The 22384-nt window shown below is 39.6% G+C and overlaps 1 protein-coding gene across 15 annotated transcripts in view; it reads right to left on the bottom strand.

Annotated features, from left to right (window-relative positions):
* The window catches only part of LOC129774153 (metabotropic glutamate receptor 1-like), an 82738-nt gene that overhangs the window by 40659 nt on the left and 19695 nt on the right, over nt 1–22384 (bottom strand). For 10 of the 15 annotated variants that reach the window (XM_055777861.1, XM_055777892.1, XM_055777922.1 and 7 more), the window contains one exon: nt 7031–7449. In XM_055777861.1, the coding sequence (XP_055633836.1) occupies nt 7031–7285 (255 nt within the window). In that variant the 5' untranslated portion in view covers nt 7286–7449. Of the gene's footprint in view, nt 1–7030; nt 12676–22384 lie in introns of those variants that run through there. The other 5 variants (XM_055777866.1, XM_055777872.1, XM_055777876.1 and 2 more) reach the window with 3 other exon arrangements.

The following is a 22384-nucleotide window of genomic DNA, read 5'->3' as shown; positions in this document are numbered from 1 at the left end:
CGGACATCGAAGTTCATCCGGACAACCAACAATCGAGCTCTGCCTCGCATCGGTCTACGTCGGTAGCAGCAGTAACATCGCGAGCTGAACATTGTCGGCACTCTCTCTCCGCTGATAGCGTGAGGACGCGCTTCCATTGAGCCGGGAGAGTGTCGCAGTGTGGAATCAACGCCGCATTACGTGATTGGCACCCACGTATTGACTAGCTGCAGAAAGGGTTTTAATGAGTTTTCCCCGCTGTAGCTAGCAAAGAAACTTCTAGACTGAGACTTCATATTTGAAGCCTATCCATTGATCACAATGGATAATATCGGCGGTCGCGACATTATTCTTCCCGGAATTCAAAATTGATGCATTTATGAATACCGTATATTTGCTAATTGAAGTGACTTTTAGTTCGTTCGTGACTTTAGTGTTTGTACTTGCAAAAAAAAGTGCGGGTTTCGGCCAATGTTCGATTTTTCGAACAGTCATTTCCCGGAAAATGGAAGATGGAAAAAAATAATTCTTGAACATGGGAGTTCCTTTAGCGTCAATAATCGAAATTACACCAATGGCCAATTATGCCAATGGCATAATTTTTACAGCTTGGTCGTTAATGGGTTAAATATAGCAGCGGTCTTAGTAGGCGTATCTGAAATCTTTTGACAGCAAATTGTTTTAAAAATCTGTATCTTTCTACGGTTAAAATTCCACGTTGGTCCGTTTTGTTGTGAAAAAGCTGTACAGGATGGAAGCCGAGAGAAGAAATTTATAAGAACATCAAAAATTCGGCGTGGCCAGTTACTAAAATTTCGAAACCCCAAACAGTGGCTAAATCGACAGTGTATGATGTGCTTGAACGTTTCCGTGATCGTCCAACAGTTGGTCGGATGGATCCTAGGACGCATCGATGTGGAGCTTACGATCGGAAGCTGAGGTTGAAGGTACTGGCAACAATTAAGGCTAACCCGGGACTCTCGAACTATGACATCGCCAAAAAATACATCTCTAACTAATGCAGAATTCGTATACGAGAAGGTTATTGTAATTTCAGTGCAACCAAACTGGACGGTAAAGCAAAATCTGAATGAGAAAGGACGCGCTCGAAAGGTTTTGATGAAGTACGAAGGATGCATGCTGATGGATGACGAAACGTACATGACGCTCATGGAGCTCCCAGGCCTGAAATTCTATGAGGCCACTGCCAGAAGGAATGTCCCCAGCAAATTAATTTTTTTTGTGCTGAATAATTTGCCAGGAAGTTCTTGATATGGCAATTAATTTGCAGCCGTGGACAGAAAACCAAGGTTCTCGTCACAAACAAGATTCAAAAATATGTGCCTGCCGAAACGTCTTCTTCCGTTCAATAAGGCTCACAAAAGTCCGGTGAAATGTTGGAAAGATATGGCAAGTTGCCACTACAGTCGAGAGGCGTTTCAGTGGTACCGTATCAATGGGGTCGATTACAATGAAGATCATCTTAATCCTCCCCATTGCCCCCAATTTCACCCAATCAAATAATATTAGGCAATTGTCAAGCAGTAATCGAAGAATGGTTCCAAAGTGACACTCAGAATGCTCAAAATATAAAAACATTTTTTGTAACTTTAACTAATCCCGAGAAACAACTGGTTTTGTGAGCCCAGATTATAAATGTTACAATGGAACAGAATAATTGACAGTAATTAGAAGAACTATGAGTAAGGCGGATAGTGGGGTGATATGGAAACTGAATTGAACTGAATTTATAACTTACTAGCTGACCCGGCAAACTTCGTCCCGCCCAAAATGCATTTTTCGTTATCACTTCCATGTTTTCTTACTAAGCGCACGTTCATAGCATAGTTCAATCGCAGAACTGTTCATTGATTGATCTTCTAATCTACCCTTAAAAATTATTTTTTACTATTAAATTTCCGTACTTCCACCAAAACTGGACATTATAATATCAGATTATTTTCAGACACAATTCTCGTGCAAGATTTTTCATCCACTTGCAAATAACATGTTTCTCCGTAACATGGAATAAATGTTTGATACAGAAAATATGATAGAATGAAGACAGCCCTAAATCGGACAATTCCTTTCTCGAGTTTTGCTCTTATCAACACATTTAATTTATTTTAATTTATTTATCTAAATAGAAGACGATATAGGAGTGCGTTTTATCACATTAAAATCAATTTCCACTTCCGAACGAAGATCGTTTCGTTAGCGCAAATATCAAATGAACTAACAACGATGGTCAATTTCGAGTTATGCAGAAATGTGTGTTTCATTTGTATGGGAGACCCCCTTTAGAGAAGGGGGGGGGAGGGGAAGGAGTGTCGAACTACCATAGAAACGTTTATCGATCGCTAAAACCTCTATATGCTAAGTTTGATTCCATTTGTTTGATTAGTTCTCGAGTTGTTCAGCATCCTCCCCCCCCCCCCTCTTTAGAAAGGGGACAGAAGTGTCAAATCACCATAAAAACATTTATTGCTCCCTAAATCCTTCATATGCCAAATTTGGTTCCATTTGCTTGACTATTTCTCATTTAGTTTCATTTGAATGGCAGACCACCCCCCCCCCTCCAAAAGAGGGGGGAGGAATATCTCATCACCATAGAATTATTTATTGCACCCTGAAACCTCCACATGCCAAATTTCGTTTCATTTGTATGGCAGTATAGATAATGGATATATGGATATGTATGGATAATTAAATACTTGTTGAGATCGATCCACAAACAGATTAGTATCAACTGCCTCAAGAAGTTGTTGTCACATCACGAAAAGTGTATGATCCATTCCTGCGTAACGTCACAACATTTTGACTCATTACAAAAAAAAATTGACGTAGGACTACGTCTTTCATTTCTATACTGGGGTTTAAGTTCAAAATTTCGAAAACGAAAGCGTTACGCCAGAGAACGAGTTTTTGAGCGTTAATAGCTCCTAAACAACTAAACGAAATAGTATGATAAACAATTCATTCGACAGATAAAATGTCTACGCGTTATATGCTTGTTACTTTTTGATCCAAAAATTTGTTTCAATAGCCCTAAAATTACTTTAAAAACAGGCTATTTAAATCACAGCAATCGGTATATAAGCGAGTGTCGCTCGGAATCCACTCAGTTATAATTGCGCAACGATTGAAGTACGATCGCTGGAATGGATGAATGTTTCCCTAACACAGACTTCAAAACCATGAGGCCAGGAGAAATCGGCATTGCAAAATAGATGTAAGCAGTAGGTACTTTCGTACTCGCTTGCGTATCAGGAAATTTGAATGTTTCCCTAACACAGACTTCGAAACCACGGAGCCTGGGGGAAATCTACATTGCAAAACAGATCCAAGCTGCGAGTACTTTTGTACTCGCTTGCGATTCTGGAAATCCGAATGTTTCCCTAACACAGACTTCAAAACCATGGAGCCAGGGAAAATTGGCATAGCAAATTAGATGCAAGCAGTGGGTACTTTTGTACTCGTTTGCGTTTTTGCAAATTGGAATGTTTCCCTAACACAGACTTCAAAATTATGGAGCTAGGGAAATTGGCATAGAAAAATAGATGCAACCAGCGAGTACTATTGTACTCGGATTGACTATGAATTTGATATGGTATGATACGGTGTAGTGGATATGATCAAAGTGGATATTATATTACATATCGAAGAAATCACATTTAAAAAGCAGCGTTATAAAATTATTTGTTTACGAATGCTGCATTCGATCGTCGTTATTGGGAAGTTGGAATTGTTGGGAAGGGGGTCTTATTTTCGCTGTGTAATTCCGAGGAGGAATTCATTCCATCTCAAGCGTTAATAATCCTGCTCCGGATCAACGATAATTCCAATTGTCGGGGCTTGGGGAGTGGCCCCGACAATTGGGATTATCGTTGATCCGGAGATTTGCGCTGGGTATTTCCGAGGAGGAATCGATTCCCCCTTTGAACGTTTATAATTCTTTTCCGGCTAAACGAAGTGGTATGATAATCACTTTATTCGAAAGATGAAACGTCTAAGATTTATATGCTTGTTACTTGTTGATTGCTAAGTCAACGTTAGTCTTACGTCCACCTTGCGGTTATATCAAAGATATAACCCACTTTTAGTTTTTTTTTGTTGTGCTTTCCTGTATGAATCGCGCTTGGCTTTAAAGCGTAGCATACGGAGTTTGATCAAGAAAGGATACATACAGATGCACACGCAAACGTCACCGGTCAACGGTCAAAGTCAACGACAACGTCAACGTCATTGTCAACACGCAAACGCCCTTGCACAGGTACGTGCATATGCAAACAAAGATGCAAATACATAAAATTAATCAAATGTTTCTGGTAGCAAAATCAAACGGGTTCCTTCGGTAGTGAGCGCCGCCCAATGAGTCAGGCTTGAGAGAGCCATTTATGCCAAGTGCCAGAGTGAACGTGTTAATAATCACGAAGTAAAAACTGGGGGTTGGTTTAGGACCTTTTTTTGGAGATCGGCTTAACGCCGATATTTTCCAAGAGAGATTCAATTTGTATATCTTATTTTGATGAACAAACCATAAGCGATTCAAATAGCATTGTTTTATATTTTTTCACAATTTAAAAGAACATTGATTTCATTTTCCATATAGGCCAAAACAAATTTTTCTCTGTTTTTGAAACAATGAAAACGCAAAATGGCACTAAAACGCTAGAATGAAGAGATCAAGAAGAGTCACCATATTATTAAATTGTCAGCGTTGTAAAGGGTGTGTCACATCAAATTGCATCACGGAAAAAAACGTTGTAGAAATTCGCACAGTAGACCGATCCTTTTGAAAATTTTAGACAGTAAAATAAAAACTATTAAACAACTTTTGGCATTTTCTTTTTATTCATACTTCGAGCCCAAGCCCGTCTGCTCGCACCTTCCTCTTTACCCCGTCCATAAGGTTCTGTACAACATCAGGTTGTAGTTTTTTTTTAACAGAAATCCATTTTCTCTTGGAGTTCGGCGCGTTGGGCGGGTTCATTTCCTTTGGCACGAAGGTGGCCCCGTTGGCTTCGTACCACTCCAACACGTCCTTTGAATAGTGGCACGAAGCGAGATCCGGCCAGAAGATGGTCGGGCCCTCGTGCTGCTTCAATAGTGGTAGTAAGCGCTTCTATAGGCCGGTTACCGTGCCGGTCATCACGAAGGGGGCGCTCCGCTTTCCGCAAGAGCAGATCGCTTGCCACACCATGTACTTTTTGGCAAACTTGGATAGTTTCTGCTTGCGAATCTCCTCCGGAACGCTGAATTTGTCCTCTGCGGAGAAGAACAACAGGCCCGGCAGCTGACGAAAGTCCGCTTTGACGTAGGTTTCGTCGTCCATTACCAGGCAATGCGGCTTCGTCAGCATTTCGGTGTACAGCTTCCGGGCTCGCGTCTTCCCCACCATGTTTTGCCTTTCGTCGCGGTTAGGAGCCTTCTGAACCTTGTATGTACGCAGGCCCTCCCGCTGCTTGGTCCGCTGGACGAATGAACTGAACTTCAGCTTATTGGCGACATCCCGGACCGAACTTCTCGGATCACGTCTAAACTGCTTAACTACGCGCTTGTGATCTTTTTCTTTTTCACTGACGGAGCATCCATTTTTGCCGTTCTTCACCTTCCGGTCGATGGTTAGGTTCTCGAAGTATCGTTTTAGTACTCTGCTGACCGTGGATTGGACGATTCCCAGCATCTTACCGATGTCCCGATGTGACAACTCCGAATTCTCGAAATGAGTGCGCAGGATTAATTCACGACGCTCTTTTTCGTTCGACGACATTTTTCCAAATTTACGAAAAATTGACAGTGAAGAATGGCCAACGTGATCTATACACTCTTATCTGATTATAAGCGAAAGCTGAAGATATAATTCCTAAAAATTAAATTTCTACAGCGTTTTTTCCGTAATGCAATTTGATGTGACACACCCTTTAACACCTTCCATTTCACATTGCTGAAAATTTAAGTGACCCTCATACCCCAATCTAGGGTTAATTTTTCATTCTTCCGAAACCAGTCATCCACCAGAACCAGTCACTTGCCAGTGATGTCACTTGCTTTTTTCTATTATAGTGGTAGCAACAAAAATTCAGTTTCCATGCTTATTGAATTCTGGAACAAAGGATTGCTAGCTATTCATTATGTTTTACTCGACCAGCAATATCCAATAGTAGTATATCCTACACTGAAAAGCTACTAAACCCGATGTGTTATGTTCGAATCAGTGTTTGTATTCCATCTAAAAATCTATCTCTCATCAAAGCCAAGCAGCGATCTCAATCACTCTGCTCGGGCCAGATGCCCATTTATCAATGGGAACCGGCTACCCTTTGAACCATTAACTTTTATCGCCTCTACTAAACTCGTTAGCTGTGGGTTCGCCCGGCAGCATGCTCCTGACACCTAAGGTAGCGCGGTGAAGAGCATAGTGCGAAATAAAACCAGTCAATAATCTATTCAGCGTGACACTGATAACACACCCTCGATATTTACTCCTCGTTGTTTCAGCTTGCGTGGATCAGTCTATCAGTCTCTGAGTGTGTGTGTGTGTGTGTGGCAGGAGATGAGGAAGTCAATTCAGTCTCGTAATAGCGAAAAAGAATCGAATTGACGAAAAATAGTTGAATGGAGTGATTCAATTTTGACGTTTTTCGGATGGTGCTCTTCAATGAAAATCGATTCCATTACGATACTTATCGGTTGGTACCAGATTTGCATGAAGGATTGTGGATGTTTTTTGACCATGTGTACTGTATGGTGATCGATGATTAACTGAAAACCATTCAGCTCAATGATTTAGAGGCCGTGTATCGAATAATGATGTCTTGTTTGGAGTGATCAATTCATTATTTTAAGAACCGTCCACAGCATTGTGACTTCGAAGATCACCTTTTTGCACTCAACACATCTCTCAGGTGGATTGTCCCACATAACGAACCGGCCGGCACAAGTATCGTACACCACCTCCATCGCACACAATCACTGACTATTGCTTCCATTATGGCTTACAAATGTATGCAAATAATAAAAACGAACGAATAAATGAACAAGTACTCACCTCTCCACAGGCAAGGAAGTGATTCGGACCGGAGCGTTTCTGTCGAGGCTGGTGGTGCACCGAGAACAAAACACCAATGATGAAATCTCCGGATATGTGTGCCGACGTCCGCTTGGAGGTATCCTGCTGCTGGGCGGGTGCTGTTGTGACCCCAGTTTTGTTTGCTCGGATTGACACAATTATGCAGCACACGAGCCAAGCGGCCACAGCCACTACCGAAGAAGGGGGGAGCGATGCTATTGTTGGTGGCTGCATTCTTCACAATCCCAATTTTGTGGTTTTATGCTGGTTTGTCTCGTTTAACTTACTCTGTGGCATATTGCTGGGATGACGTTGCCAATTATGTACGGCAAATCTATTGATGGCTTCATTTCGATTGCTTCAAGTATCCGAATTTTAACAAGGCTTTATTCGAGTGTCTGTGAATTAGTTAAAATACTGCTTTCATTTCATGGGCTCGATACTTATTGTTAATCTAAAGAAGTGCTTAATACGAGAGTCGAAATAATTCATGCGACAATTTCCAACTTATCAACATGATATTTCTTCTACCAACAGCGAATTCTCCGACTTTCAATTAGCATTTCATGTCGACCTAAATTGCAGTCATCTGTGCTTTATAGAAAATTAAAACAAAAATCGTCTTTTGCACCGTTTAGCTAGAGTTCGCCAAGATTCACCGCTGTCGCCAGGCTGAATGCTTGCCCATGAGAGTTAACGAGCCAAGGATAGCTTCAGAAAGGGAAAATAATTCATAACATTCCCTTTCTACGCTTGTCGGCCAGCTCGGTGCAAAGTTTTGTCGAATTTTCCCTCCTCTGTCGTCTTGGGCATCCGTGCAATTGGCCGAGTTCTATGTTGAGGCACTAATTGTACTAATTTACGCCGGCTCCTCCTTGTGTGTTGTTCATGGCAGCACGCACTATTTCATGGCGAGGATTTTTTTTTATCAATGTTACTACGCTTGATTTTTATACTCCTCCAAACTCGTAAACAATAAGTATTGTTTGCTGGTGTGCTGTGTTAAGCTCAAACTCTCACCGTGAATCTGGATGATGATTCAAACATATAAACTTCTTTTCTTCCAAGGGATCAAAAGTACTGCGAGTAGAGTGAAAATAGTAAACGATCAAACATTACAATGGCGAATATGCGCGATCCATTTTTAAATAAACAGACAACATTCGTAGTTAGAATATACAAACAGTAGTTTATTTTCTCAAGTCTCATACGCAAGGAAAAGGCGTGGCCGGCGTCGTTATTGACTATTTAAAGCTCGAATCAACGATACTTGCACTATGAGAATGTTTTACTTCTCCCAAGCGTCATTCAGTATGTTCTTTGTACAATTTCGCTGGTTCAGGTACGAAAAGTCTGCCCAAGTCTGTCCAATTTGCAAAACAATTTCAATACCAAAAAATACCAATGTGACGACACTATGAAGCAAGCAAATCTTCGAAAACGGAGGAAATTTCTAAAAAGATACATTTGGGTTGCCTGTACAAATGACAAATTAGTTTCGAAAAATGCAGATTGATTATCAACGTATGGTAGAGTGAATCACCACGCGGCCCGCATATTTTTTATTTTGCTGCTGGAGACGCAGCATCCGTGACAAAACGACGATGAGAACAGAAAATGAAACTCCCAGCATGATGTGTCACTAAATAGAGGTGTAAATAAAAATACTCCGCCAAGAAATTTATACAGAACCAAGTGAATAAAGTGAACTTCGCCTAATTCATATCATATCTCTTAAATCGTTGGAAACTACCAAGCTTAACCCGTAAATGACTAAACAGTAGAAATTATTTTTCAACGAAATCCATTGGTGTAATCTATATACACTAGGGTTCCAATGAATGTATGGGAAAAATCGACCCTAAAATTTACAAAATGTTCACCACCTCGAAAAAAAATGGAAAATTTTACAAATTTCAGCTCAATCGGACTTAAGGGAGAGTGGCGCAAAGCGGTCAATGTTTGAGTTTTTTTTTTGAAAATCGAACAATCACCCAAGGGGGGAGTAAAGGAAATCGGGGTTTTAGAAAAAAAATTATGCCAAATATCTTAAAATGGCATGAAACGTCGAGATCTCGTCCAAATTCGGCACTCTGGGACGGGTTTTTTTTTTGGAATACGAAACGATAAGTATGGTTTATGGTGCCAATAAGAATAGTTATCTCGATTTTTCATTCGGAACTTATGAACCTATGCAAAATATTAGCTCATTGGGACTTTATTTACTGGTGTCGCAGACGAAAAATTTGAGTTTCTTGAAAACTGAAAAATCACCGGAAACTGAGCTGGGCTGAGCTTGAGCTTGGGTAGACTGTACAATTCGTAGTTGCTCTCCGTGATTGACTTGAACCAACCAAATTGCACAAAGAACACACAGAATGACGCTTGGGACTAGCAAATCATTCTCATTGTGCAATTTTCGGTGATTCGAGCTTTAAATGGTCAATAACGACGCCGGCCACGTCCTTATAGTCACCAGGGGAAGGGAAGGAATGTTAATACGATATTCGCCGCCCGAAGGCCAGAAGGGTCGCCTCTATAGCGTGGTTCCCTAGCGTTTATCATGGAAGGGATAGTTGTTAGTGGGAATGGTAAAGAAAAAATCTGGATTCACTGTGGTAAGTGATGTGATCATAAATTTAATTTTTTTTAGATTTTTCAATTTTGAATTTTTAATTTTTTAAATTTTTCAACGTTTTTAAATTTTTGATTTAAAATATTTAAATTTTGAAGTTTTCAGATTGTAACATTTTAAATTTTTGATTCTTAGATTTTTAGAATTAGAATTATTTTTATTTTTGGTTTTTTAAAATTTTTAGTATTTAGATTTTAATACGTTAAGTCCCAACTCTTTTCTGCTGCGCTCTCATTCAGCACGCATCAAGAGCATCTGCACAACATCAGTGTCGGTCGGGAAGCAATTCGACTAGAAAATAGTCACACTTTGCGAAACATCCGAAAACAAACCGTTTATATTCTTATTTTATCATTCTACAACTGTCAGTCCAAGTCAGTCAGCACCCTCCCACCAAAAAACTTAACGCCAGCCCCTAGGGGCCGACGCTGGGCTCAACGCATAAAATTTTGTGGTTTTTATATCAAATCAAGCATGTTATTGAATATTTTTATATAAATAATAAAACAATTATAATAGATGACCCATTAGCATTAACAGATATAATGGTGGAGATTGAAAAAAAATAAGTAAAATGAAACAAAATTAATAATTTAATTATTTCTCATCTTTAGCCTTTATCACTTAATTTAACTGTTTTAATTATTCGCGGTGATTCCGTCAATCAAGTTCCGCGAGTAATCAGGGTTCTACTATATAACCATACCCAGCTGCACCATTATTCGCGGAAATATCACTTTTGGTCTGTTCTGCTACGGCAGTAACCACCAACCTTGGAAGCGCCAGACCTTTTTCTCTTTACTCTACTTTATCCATATACAGTAGATCCCAATTATCCGCGGAATAGTCTGGCTAGCTCATCGCGAATAACGAAAATCGCGGATAACGCAATAAAGGGCGAAAAAAGGATATTTCAGCATAGAAACTACGTTTTAAAAATGCAGAAACCATTCAACTATCCATATTGAATGTTGTGTACACCAGTAGTCAGAAAATGTGAACGTCATGATCAAAATAAAAGTGCATGAGCCAATCACTCCAATCACACAATTACGGGATGGCCTAGGCGAAAAATCACCGGAAATCGGGGTTTAAAAAAAATGATGCCAAATGTCTTAAAATTGCATGACACGTTGAGATTTACAGTTATCTCGATTTTTTTTTTAAAATCGATTTTTCAGGCGAAAACACGACCCAGTGCCAAAAAAACATTTTTTTGGACAAAACAAAATTTGAGATAACTGTAAATCTCGACGAGTAATGCAATTTTGATAATATGCATACAGTATGATAATCATAACAATTTTGAAGTTGTAATCAATGAACATATGATAAGAGAAGACGAAACAAACAAAAGAGCACTCTCTTGATGGATGCTTGAGCTCGATGGATTTTTATGGGTATCGCATGATGATTCGACGTGGTCAGGACAACGCAATTCTACGACGCAATCAACAGAAGCGGCGTGAGCAAGAACACATTCACTTGCGAGACGCTAGCATATGCAGCGCTGACACAGTCTTTGCTATTGCCAGACCAAAACGCATTGCATTGTTATGATATTAGAACATGTTTACTCAAACAAAAAATGCAGCCTTTATTAAGCTTCATTGCAACATTACACATATTCGCTACCACATGCCGCTTGATGTATTCGGTTGAATGGCAAGAGCGAGGATTACTTCATAAAACCATTTTGATATTGGTTAGTCAGCAAAATACGCGAGTCAAAATTACTCGAACGGATCGCAATTTTGCATTCTGTGATCCGTTCGACCCAAGTTCAATCGAATTGTGCTAATGTGGCAACCTCCCCACGCTTTAAGAACAAAAATTATAAATGAAAAGTAGTTCTCCTATGTAAAATATGTGTTCTGTGTTACAGAGCAACACATTCTCTGCAAGAAGGGAAAAATTTTGAACGAAAATTGTATCTTCATATTGTGGATCAACGGCAATGCAATGAAATTGGTAGAGAAAAGGGCCAGGTTTGTGTTTATTTGAGCCTATTTAAATACATTGAAGAATATTTGCTCAACTCGATTAGAATTGAGTCAAACGGATTACAGAATGCAAAATTGCGATCCATTCGAGTAATAATCTTAACTTTTTTTTGGACAGGTCGTCATAGAGAGATTCATCGCTATGAAGATTGTTGCTATAGAGAGCTTTGACTGTATGTTTATTCCATCTGAAAATCTATCATTGTCATCATATTTGGGGTTCAATGTCGAAATGGGATGTAGAATATTGTAACGATTAGAGACTTCAGTATTTCACAACATTTTTCAATCTAGCAGTAGAAATTCCAACAAGCCCACGGCAATAATATTGTTCTATTTTGTAAACGGTATTAACAACGTCCTCTTTTGCAACGGAACAAGTTCTAACAGAAAATCTGCCACTAGAAACAAAACCCTAAGCATTAATTGCATTATCTCGTGATATTGATTCCGCACTGAGTAAAGTATTTTGCTGCTTTGTTTTACTAACTTGATTTACTACTGATGGAAAACGCTACTTCACTCAGAAAAATTGAAGAGTAATCGTTCGATAACTGAACCCGTTCAACTTGACTGCTATATCACCGACTGCGAACGTTAACTGGACTGTGGTCCACTTATAAAGCAGAAATTCGTAAAAAGATGACGTCATATTCAACTTGAAGATTTGCTGTGAGGGGCATTCGAATGTAATTTGAGATGTAAATAGTATGAAATAAAATCATAGTGAAAAGACGAAGTGACGAAAGCCAAAAGATCGAAGAAAAACGCATCGAATTATTTTTTTTTATCCAAAATATATATATTTTATTAGGGCTCATATGGCGTCAGCCTGACGGGGCCGGGAGTTCAATATTTCGACAATGTTTGCCTTACAACTATGTTAGTAATATGTAACCGATTACTCGCGGTTAGCTCGAGGTTAGTATTACAAGCAGTGTCTTATAATATCAACAAAGATTCACGAGTAACGAATATGATCATCATATTTATTTCAGTGTAAATGACTTTTTTTCAGCTTGAAACACACTGCCCTCATTTATAGATGACAATAACAAACGAGTTCATTTTGTTCATATCGCTGATGCATGAACAAATTTGCTATATGTAATGAATGAAAGCGGCATTGAGTGGGGTTCATAACTTCGCTGTTATTTATACTTTGAATATCAAAAACAACAAATTGATATTCATCACATTCGAAACGATATTCGTTCTGGCATTTATTTTGAGTCAAAATTCAAAAATAAAAAAATTAGTCAGGCTGGACCATTTAGAGAACAAAAACGCCAGAGTTCGATGAAACGAACTTTGCAAGAAATTGTGCAGGATTTTGTTTGGTGAGACGGTAACAATGGCATAAATAGAAACCAACCGTACACAGCTGCATCAGGTTAAAAGTAAACAACAGCTGATATTCATTTGGCTAAAATGAAATTCAATTCTGGCATCTTGAATAATCAAGATTAAAATGACACTGGGTGGAAAAATAAACTTCAAAACATATTGAAGAACAAAAGTGCATTTGCTCATATTCACTGGTTGTTTGGATCTGTCATTTTGATTTTCATTTGGAATATATAGGAATATATAGTGTTCTCATAATTGGGATGTTGCAGTCTCCAATGCTCTGTACGTGTGTCCGACACGGGATACTTTCTATTGGGATGCAGCTGACCATTAATCGGCAACGCCCCCCAGGTCTGTACCCCATATCTAGCGTGGTGCGTTTTCTCGACTCGAGGAATCCAGGATAGAATGGTCACCAGCCGGCACAATCATCAGCTCGTGTAGAGTTGCCATGAGCGGTACAATCCTCAGCTCTTGGTGAATGATCAGTGGACTGCACAACTTTCGACCCGTGTCGTTTGTATCTGTAAACAGTATGTGTATGTATTGCTGCGACTATGTAAAATTTTATCGATCGGATAAGAGGGATATGATACAGGGATACAACGAAGGGGACATCATTAAACGTTGACATCGACGTTTCTGAGGAACAGGTAGAGATGGAGCAGAAGATCACGATCACAGCTACCTAAGATATCCCGAACGGGGATATCCGATCGTCTGCCTTGTGTCCTCCATGCTCTGGAGAACTGAGAGCGGGCAGCATGGAACCGGATACTCGACCAGACAACATGCTCGATGTCGTGGTACCCATCACCACAATTACAAATATTGTTTGCTGCGAGCCCAATGCGATAAAGATGCGCGTTTAGGTTGTAGTGATTAGACATAAGCCGAGATATCACGCTAAAGAAATCACGACCTACATTCAATACCTTGAACCATGCACTCGTCGAGACCTTAGAGTTAATCGTGTGTAACTAACGACTTCCCTTCACATGCGCTGCCAACTTACGAGTGTGTGCTGACGACGAATGTAGACAAATTCGTTATAAGCAATTTTTCAACAAGTGTGCCTTCTGAAGCGCCCACCTTAGCTAGCGAGTCCGCTTCCTCATTCCCGGAATCGAGCAATGAGAGGGAACCCATGCTAAGGTAATCTCTAATAATTTTTCGACCAACACACTCAATAGTTGTCTTATTCTTTTAGGAAATAAGATGAGCGTTTATCAACTTTCATTGAGCGGATTGCCTCTATTGAGTTGAGACTGCCTGAAAAAATAAAATAATGGTAGATGGGCTGTGTTTCAATGATCCCTACAATGACATACACGGAACAAGGATCTCTGAGTTTAAAAGAGGCACTGGAATTTTCGTTGAAGATGCCGAAGCCATTGGACCCGTTTATGTGTGAACCAACAGTAAATAACATCAGTTATCAGATCTAACTTTCCCATATTCTGTCGAAAATATCGGTGGAATAAAATCGGAGCATAGATGATCTGGGACTCCATGGATTTTTTGTCGCATGGACAGATAAAAAATGACAGAGGAATTGCAAAAGTATGGGAAGCAAACTTGGTTGGAGATGCCTGGTGAAGAGGCACTTCGTGGGTAAGGTGCTCATGGTATAAAGACATAAAACATGACTGAGGAGTCAGTTGGAGTAGATTTTCGAATTTATCAATCACCAATGGATTCATGGTCTTGCAACGGATGAGAAATCTGTAAGATAATTCTGTGATCCGAAGAGTAAGCGGAGATACTCCTGCCAAGACTTCGAGATTCATCGTATGCGTTGAGTGCAAACACCCTATGGCTATACGCAAGCAACGATGTTGTATCCTGTCCAACTTGAGAATATGAATCCTGGCAGCTGATCGGAAGCAAAAACTGCCATATTCTAACACTGATAATATCGTTGTTTTGTACAACTGAATGAGGTCTCCTGGATGGGCACCCCACCATGTTCCGGTTGTTGTTTGGAGAAAATTGATTCTTTGCTGGCATTTCTGTTTCAGATACACAATGTGTCTTCCCCAGGTACATTTAGAATCAAAATATACTATTTGAAAAACTTAGAGGTATTTGAAAAACTTAGAGTGCATGATCGTTTTGCCGGATAGGTGAAGCTGGAATTGGGCGGGTCGTGCTTCCCAGAAAAAACGACCATTTCAGTTTTCTCCGTAGAGAATTCGATACCCAGCTTGAGGGCCCACGTGAACAGATTGCTCAGGGTTTCTTGCAACGACTTTTGCAGAACGCCGGGATTAGTACCCGTGATGGAAATAATTCCATCATCTGCGTACAGTCGCTAGTTAGACAATCATCCATATCATGGACGTGAAAACTGTATAAGAGGGGGCTTAAAACATCGAACTGTGTTTTATCCCTTTATTTCTATTCTATCACACTCATGAATCACGCCAACTTGTAGGGAAAAAAAGTCTTACTGTGCAATTACAGAGTCTTTGAAGTTACAGAAAAAATTATTATTAATTAATAAAATTATTATTTTATTAATTAATAATAGGTTTTTTTTTTGAATTTTCATTTGTTCATAAAATTAGTTACAATCATCTGTTTTAAGTCAAATATGCGCCGTTTTGTTCGATGACTTGTTCCCAACGAGATGCCAACTTCATAATACCCCTGTTATAGAAGCTCGCTTCCTTATTGGCAAAAAACTCGGATAGCCAATTTTCACAGGCCTCTTTTGTGGCTAACTTCTGACTACCTAGCTCGTTCGCCATGGACAAAAAACAGGTGGTAGTCACTTGGTGCAAGGTCCGGACTATACGGCGGATGCAAAAGAACCTCCCATCCGAGCTCCCGGAGCTTCTGGCACGTCACCAAAGAAGTGTGTGGTCTGGCGTTGTCCTGATGGAAGACAATGCGGCCTCTGTTTATCAAAGATGACCTCTTCTTCATGTGTGCTACCTTCAAGCGGTCCAGTTGTTGGCAGTACAGGTCCGAATTGAGCGTTTGGCCATAGGGAAGCAGCTCATAATAGATTATTCCTTGACAATCCCACCAAACACACAGCAGAACCTTCCTGGCCGTTAATGAGGGCTTGGCCACCGTCTGAGCCGCTTCGACCACGACCGTTTGCGCTTCACGTTGTCGTAAGTGACCCACTTTTCATCGCCAGTCACCATCCGCTTCAGAAACGGGTCGATTTTGTTGCGATTCAGCAGCGATTCACATGCGTCGATACGGTCAAAGATGTTTTTTTGCGTCAACGTGTGTGGCGCCCATACATCGAGCTTCTTTGTGAATCCAAGCTTCTTCAAATGGTTAATAACGGTTTGATGACTTATTTCCAGCTCTTGGCCGATGCTACGGCTGCTACTATGCCGGTCTTTCTCGGCTAATTCAGCGATTTTGTCGCAATTTTCGACGACAGGCCTTCCGGAGCGTGGCGCATCTTCGACGACCTCTACACCAGAACAAAACACTCAAAGACTATATTATAGCGCGCAAAAATACCTTTCCAACAAGCTCGATACAATGAATACAACTAGAACTACGCGCTTACAACGACACCTCGCGGAAATACCGCAGGACTTTTTTGACAGCCTAATATTATTAAAATTATTATTTTGAAATTTATATTTTGGGTATAGTCTTTACAATCTTGGACCACTTTTCCTTCTTTATCCACAAAACATCAGGTCAAATATCTCGTAAACTAAAACCACGTTAACCATGTCAACTAAAGATTTGAAAAAATCCCGAAAAATAAAAGTTGTTGAAAGTTTGAAAATACAGTAAAATCTGTTTTTGTGCGGTTTTTTTTGTGCGATTTTTTTTGCGTGATTTTTTTTGTGCGGTGTATGAAAAGAAGCATATTTAACGGAGTTATTGTCCATTTAGTTTTTTTTTCGATGGTTTAAATGCATTTCAGTGCGAAAAAAGCATATTTGTGTCTCAATTATCCACTTCTGAAATCATTCCCCTCCTCTCATCAAATGCTCTAAGTTTTTGCATGACATGATTTCTAAAAGCAACACGTTTCGACATGCAACTAAAAGCACAAAACAGCCGAAACGCGCAACCGAAAAGGCCAAGTGTCCCATCGCAAAGCAGCAAAACAAAAGGAAATTGAACGGTGAATGGCGTGGATTTGAGTTATTTTCTTGGGGGAAACTTTTTTTATGTGGTCCCTATCTACCGCACAAAAAAATGTTTTTTTCAAAATGTGCACCGAACACGATTTTTTAAAGCTGCTGGTGAGGTTTTGCACGATTTTTTTATGCGACTTTTTCTGTGAGGTTCCTATCCCCCGCACAAAAAAGGTTTGCCTGTATGCTTTTTTCCGAAAAAAAGTAAACAACTTTTTTCTGCTTTTAACAGGAAAGAATTCAGTACTAAGAAGAATAAGAAAAAAAAGTAAAGTGAAAAAAACGCAATCAATTCAGGAATCAGCTCTATTTGCAGCGTATTGTTGGAAACGTAGTCCAGCTTCACAGCTGATAAAAAAGGAAGCAATTTTTAAATATTGATAATAAAGAAATCAGATAATTAGATGTTCGAACTTGTAGAAATGTCGGATTGAGAAATTTTCACAATTCGCTCGAAGAAGTGTTAATTCATGGAATCGATTATACACATGAACATGATAACTAAACGGCTCTATATCCACCTGTCGTAAATCTAGCGTCTATCTGAATAGAAGAGAAATTGATGGCTGGATATATCATCCTAAACAGCAACACCAATTATGAATATCGGTCGCTGATATAAACGACACCCACAGCGCTACCGGGAGCACAATTTGGCACAAATGATGAAATTGGCTGCCACATTGTTGCGATGCACAACACTTCTTATCGACTCGCTCTTATCTGCGGCAATTAAGCAATATAACCCCTGGCCATATGATGTTATTCGCAAATTTTCCCACCTAATCAACGTCATCACCGAGAAAAATTTAATATGCCACATCCAGTTAATCTCGTCTCGAACGTTATTATAACTGACATCTTTCAGTCTAATATCGGCAAACTGGAGCGCGCTTCGCATCACATTCCGATTGTGAGAGCTGTGTCATTGAAAAAGAATAGTTGAATCATACGTCAGAGACGCTCACGCGAAGTGCACGTGAAATAGCCCACCACACGTAGAGTTATTGGCCCGTACACACCCCCGGGTCTACTGTTGTCTCGTGTGAGCTGGTATTAATTAGGCTAAACGGTCGGCTGGCTAGATTCAATCGATTGTAAGGAGTAGTTTTTCCATAGGCGTTTTTTACTTCAACATGTTATATTTTCACCGGAAGTACATTTCCATTTCGACCCTGGCCTTTCTGGTTTCAGTTGTAGAATTATTGTAGTAGATCAGGTAACGAACATAAGACAGTGGTGCTGTGTATTAATGCATTCCAATTATCTAAATGTGTTATGTAATGGATCGCCTAATGGATCACAAGAAATTTACCTACTTATTGCTAATAACTGACTAGAGGCAATCTTCAATATTGTTCATTTTCTTCGCTTCATCATCTTGCGTGGACACCGACTGGACAACATCGTTGCTAGACGAGCTAGACGGTGAGGGATCGAGTGCCTTTCTCAAGGCAAGAGGGTGGAGGTGGTAGTGCTGGAGTAAAGTAGAGTTTCCAAAGGGCCTTTCTCAAGGCAAGAGACGAATGAACTGAAAAAGTTTAAAGTCTCTATAATACAATACCTCACCTTACCTTGCCATTTCTTCGCTTGGTAGAATGCTACCTCGCTGTTGTATCAGGATTAAACATTTTGAAACAAAAGGTAGTCGACTGCATTTCATGATTTTTTGACGCATTCCTTTTAATCGCGCATTTCAAAAACATGTCAAAAACAACACCTGTCATTTTGTAGGTGTGGGGGAGTCTCTATTTTGATTTCGGCATTTGCTCTTCAGTTATCAAAAAATAGGATCTAAGCAAAATACATAACAATTTCGCTTCATAATAATCAATCACCAATGGATTCATGATCTAGCAACGAATGAGAAATCTGTAAGATAATTCTGTGAACCGAAGAGTAAGCGGGAGTACTTCTGACAAGACTTCGTGACTCATCGTATGTGTCGAATGCAAACACCCCATGGCTTTACGCAAGCAACGATATTGTATCCTGTCCAGCTAGAGAATATGAATCCTGGCAGCTTATCGGAAGCAAAAACTACCATATTCTAACACTGATAATATCGTTGTTTTGTACAGCCTAATGAGGTCTCCTGGATGGGCACCCCACCATGTTCCGGTTATTGTGTGGAGAAAATTGATTCTTTGCTGGCATTTCTGTTTCAGATACCAAACTTACCTACGGATTACTAATAACTGACTAAAGGCAATCTTCAACATTGTTCATTTTCTTCGCTTGGTAGAATGCTACCTCGCTGTTGTATCAGGATTAAAAATTTTGGAACAAAATGTGGTCGACTGCATTTCATGATTTTTTAAAGCATTTCTTTTAATAGCACATTTCAAAAACATGAACACCTCTAATTTTGTAGTTGTGGGTGAGTCTCTATTTTGATTTAGGCATTTGCTCTTCAGTTATCAAAAAATAGGATCTAAGCAAAATATATAACAATTTCGCTTCATAATAAAGGGTGTGTCACATCAAATTGTATCACGGAAAAAACGCTGTAGAAATTTTATTTTTAGGAATTATATCTTCAGCTTTCGCTTATAATCAGATAAGAGTGTATAGATAACGTTGACCATGCTTCACTGTCAATTTTTCGTAAATTTGAAAAAATGTCGTCGAACGAAAAAGAGCGTCGTGAATTAATCCTGTGCACTCATTTCGAGAATCCGGAGTTGTCACATCGGGACATCGGTAAGATGCTGGGAATCGTCCAATCCACGGTCAGCAGAGTACTAAAACGATACTTCGAGAACCTAACCATCGACCCGAAGGTGAAGAACGGCAAAAATGGATGCTCCGTCAGTGAAAAAGATCACAAGCGCGTAGTTAAGCAGTTTAGACGTGATCCGAGAAGTTCGGCCCGGGATGTCGCCAATAAGCTGAATTTGTCAAGTTCATTCGTCCAGCGGACCAAGCAGCGGGAGGGCCTGCGTACATACATGGTTCAGAAGGCTCCTAACCGCGACGAAAGGCAAAACATGGTGGGGAAGACGCGAGCCCGGAAGCTGTACACCGAAATGCTGACGAAGCCGCATTGCCTGGTAATGGACGACGAAACCTACGTCAAAGCGGACTTTCGTCAGCTGCCGGGCCTGTTGTTCTTCTCCGCAGAGGACAAATTCAGCGTTCCGGAGGAGATTCGCAAGCAGAAACTATCCAAGTTTGCCAAAAAGTACATGGCGTGGCAAGCGATCTGCTCTTGCGGAAAGCGGAGCGCCCCCTTCGTGATGACCGGCACGGTAAACGGGTAGATTTACCTTAAGGAGTGCCTAGGAGCGCTTACTATCACTATTCAAGCAGCACGAGGGCCCGACCATCTTCTGGCCGGATCTCGCTCCGTGCCACTATTCAAAAGACGTGTTGGAGTGGTACGAAGCCAACGGGGTCATCTTCGTGCCAAAGGAATTGGACCCGCCCAACGCGCCGGAGCTTCGCCCAATAGAGAAATATTGGGCGATTATGAAGCAGGCCCTCCGGAAGAACCCAAAAGTTGTCAAATCGGAGGCGGACTTCAAGAGAAAATGGATTTCTGTTCAAAAAAAACTACAACCTGACGTTGTACAGAACCTTATGGACGGGGTAAAGAGGAAGGTGCGAGCATACGGGCTTGGGCTCGAAGTATGAATAAAAAGAAAATGCCAAAAGTTGTTTAATAGTTTTTATTTTACTGTCTAAAATTTTCAAAAGGATCGGTCTACTGGGCGAATTTCTACAGCGTTTTTTCCGTGATGCAATTTGATGTGACACACCCTTTAATCCGAACTACTTGCACATCCAGTTAGGAAGCGACATACTCATATACTTGAAGGCAACATGTGACCGCAAATTGCATCTTGGGTCGCAAAATTTGGAGATTTTTATTCAGCCGTTCCTAACTGTTTTAATGGAAACTACCGTAATTTTTACCCTCCTAATACCGTTTTGTCTCATATTCCGAACACTTAAGCTTTGATGGCCATTAAACAGTGTCTTATTACTCAAAATGGTACTCTTTCGCGAAATTAATTTGATTTTTGGATACAATAGATCCTTCTTTTACATTTGACTATAATAAAATTGATTTACGAATACACATTCATGGTGAAAAACTAAAAATATGTTCAATCACTTTTGTCTCAAATTCCGAAAAGCAAAATTGCAATTTTTTAAAAAAATATAGCTTTTAAACTACTGAACCGATTCATATGGTCGATATATCAAATTAAAGTCAATTAGTCTGTTTTGGAAAAATGTTATGCTCGCAAAGAAAATGGATTTTGCTTTTGTAATTAATGATTGTATTTGTTTCTTGTAATTTACACGGTTTCGGGACCAAGGGCGCAATATCGATATCGATTCCTGTAAATGATGTTAAAATGAAGTATATAACCCAGAGAATTTGAGGGTTTTCAATATTAAATTATTTATAACATTAAAGTTCGGTAAATTCACATTTGAAAACGAAGTGTTCGCAATTTGAATCATGCGAAGAAACTTGATTCATATTCCGAACACTTATTTGAAATAAGATTTCTGCATAGTATAGCATTTTATTTCATCCATTCACAAACAATTTATCATTGGTTTTGAATGTCACTTTTTTGTAAATGCTTAATATTAGAAATTATAGGCTGTACCGATACCTGTAAATGATTTTAAAATGAAGGCTGTAACCCAAAGAATTTTAGGGGTTTGATTATTCAATTATTTATAACATTAAAGTTCAGTAAATTTACATTTGAAGATGAAGTGTTCGGAATTTGAATCATGCGTAAAAAATTGATTCAAATTCCGAACACTACTTCAATATTGATTATAAGATTTCTGCATTAAATATCATTTTTTCACCCATTTATTGTAGGTTCATACATTCTCTAGCACTTGCCATGAAAACAACAAACAAAATAGTTGAAACAACTACAAAAACTTAAAAATGAACGATGCTTGTTTTCACGGAATTTGCTAACGCAAACATTTTATCATTGGTTTTGACTGTCACTTCTTTGCAAATGTCTAATATTATAAATTTTAAGCTGTATCGATACCTGTGAACGATGTCAAAATGAAGCCTATACCTCAAAAAATGTCTGAGTTTTCATAATTCTATTATTTATAACATTAAAGTTTGGTAAATTTACATTTGAAAATGAAGTGTTCGGAATTTGAGACTGTTCGGAATATGAGACAAAACGGTAGCTTCACTTCGCCTTTAATTGGCATGCTTTCGGTG

This window comes from Toxorhynchites rutilus, chromosome 1 (genome assembly GCF_029784135.1).
Source record: "Toxorhynchites rutilus septentrionalis strain SRP chromosome 1, ASM2978413v1, whole genome shotgun sequence".
In the NCBI taxonomy this organism is placed as follows: domain Eukaryota; kingdom Metazoa; phylum Arthropoda; class Insecta; order Diptera; family Culicidae; genus Toxorhynchites; species Toxorhynchites rutilus.
The sequence above is the reverse complement of the archived record's forward strand: the minus strand, read 5'-3'. Positions and strand labels throughout refer to the sequence as shown.